We start from the raw sequence: 1,788 nt of genomic DNA, 5'->3' as shown, positions 1-1,788 counted from the left end.
ATCATGTGCATTTTAGCTTATATTACTACTCATCCTGCTGAACCGTTATATTCTACCGTGTTGTTGTTTACTATCTCTCTTCACGATGTTGTAAATTTAGATGGTGTCTATCATGGAGCGCTAAGATTCATAACTGGCTATAACTATCGTACCCACCACTGCACCCTGTATTCACTGGCTAAATGGTCATCATTAACTTTACACAGATTCTCTCACTGGTACATTTTCATCTTTAAATCACTTCTCGGTCTGCTGCCTTCATACATCTCCTCCTATGTTACTGTGTGAGTGCAGCTACAGCGTGCGCTCTCAGTACATTATTACATGCAGTGTTCCCTCAGTGCAGACTGAACTAGGCAAAAGGGCCTTCTCCTACTCCGCTCATGTTTCCTGGAATATTTTGAATAAAGATCTGAAGCTATCGACCTTGACCTCTCTAAGTAGCTTCAAATATCTGTTAAGTTCCTGGCAAAAACCAATGCTGCCATGTTCCTGTATTCTACACCGCCTTACAATCTAGTTGCTTTTTTGCTACTTTTCCTTTTAATTGTCCTTTTAATTACCATTTTATTTTAAGTTGTTAAAAAATTAATTTGTACGCATCCTTTATGATTGTCTATTGCTGTCATTGTTGTCCACTGTTGGCATCACTGTTAAAATTCAGGTCTGTCTTGTAAATGAGTCCCCGAGGCTCAATGGGATTAATTTGTATAAATAAAGGTTGAATGAATTATAATTGCTTTTTCACTTTTTGGCACTTTATTTTTGTACCCTTATTGCATGCTTTTCATATTTCTTTTTTGTTTGTTCTTTGATTTTTATTTTTTAGCTAGTCAAATTGGTTGTTACCTTATGTTAAACGTTATGATAAATAAACACAACTTGAACTTGAACTATTTTTTCCCTGTTTGTTTAGCTTGTAAGCTCTGTTTGCAAAGTCATTTCCAGCCACAAGACTTTTAATTAATTAATCTACTAAGTGTTTTAGTCTATTTAATTTGTAACAACCATTTGCGTCAAAAACGAAGATAACCCACTTAAATAAAGACGGTCGGTAGTGACACCTTGCGGTATCCCTGAAAACACTCTGTCCTCGGAACTTAAGTTGTGGAGCTGTTGTAACAGACGGAACTATTAAAGAGACGCAACAGTTACCTAAGGCCTAGCAAAACGGAACACACAACAAAACGGGGTTTTCTGTAGCATGGTGTCCCAAAGACAGGATCGGGTGTGGAGGTACGTGGAAGAAGGGAGTCTTCTGAAATTGAAATCGTACCTGCGGAAACACTGCGACCTGGATGTGAACTTCTCCCGGGGAAGGAAGCAGAGAAGCCCGCTACACCTGGCCTGCTCCCTGGGAGACGACGCTGTTCTGCGGCTGCTGCTTAAACACAGAGCCGATGTTCTTCAGAGAGACCGGAGAGGAGACACGGCGCTTCACATCGCAGCCAACAGGGCCCTGAAACACGGGAAAACCGGTGAGGAACAAACAGCTTTATTTGAGTTGGATTTATAAATGCTCCTGTTTTTATTATTATTGTTTTTTTTCTTATGATTTCTAGTTTATGATGACCTGGTTGTGCCTCTCAAAAAGTCATGTCCTGAAGCTTTAAATGCTCCAAACAGAGCTGGAGTCACACCTCAAGACCTGCTGAACTGGCTGAAACATACAAAGGTAAACAGAATACTCTAAAGTGTAATATTTAAACTGATAAAGTAAACAGTATTTTAAAGCTCCTTCATATTCTAGAGTTGCAACTAATAATCTTCTGTGGGCAAATATATATA

At 39.1% G+C, this 1,788-nt stretch overlaps 1 protein-coding gene across 1 annotated transcript; it reads left to right on the top strand.

The window, feature by feature from the left end:
* Positions 1-1,124: 1,124 nt before the first annotated feature.
* On the top strand, positions 1,125-1,675 carry LOC119429940 (NF-kappa-B inhibitor-like protein 1; the record flags this gene model as incomplete). Its single annotated transcript, XM_037697429.1, has 2 exons — positions 1,125-1,478; positions 1,563-1,675. Coding segments are annotated over exons 1-2 (387 nt in total), but the record flags the coding sequence as incomplete, so codon positions are not given.
* Positions 1,676-1,788: the final 113 nt, after the last annotated feature.

The sequence above is a fragment of the Nematolebias whitei genome, unplaced genomic scaffold (assembly GCF_014905685.2).
Source record: "Nematolebias whitei isolate Nwh7 unplaced genomic scaffold, NemWhi1 Nwh_scaf_11512, whole genome shotgun sequence".
Lineage (NCBI taxonomy): Eukaryota > Metazoa > Chordata > Actinopteri > Cyprinodontiformes > Rivulidae > Nematolebias > Nematolebias whitei.
The sequence above is the reverse complement of the archived record's forward strand: the minus strand, read 5'-3'. Positions and strand labels throughout refer to the sequence as shown.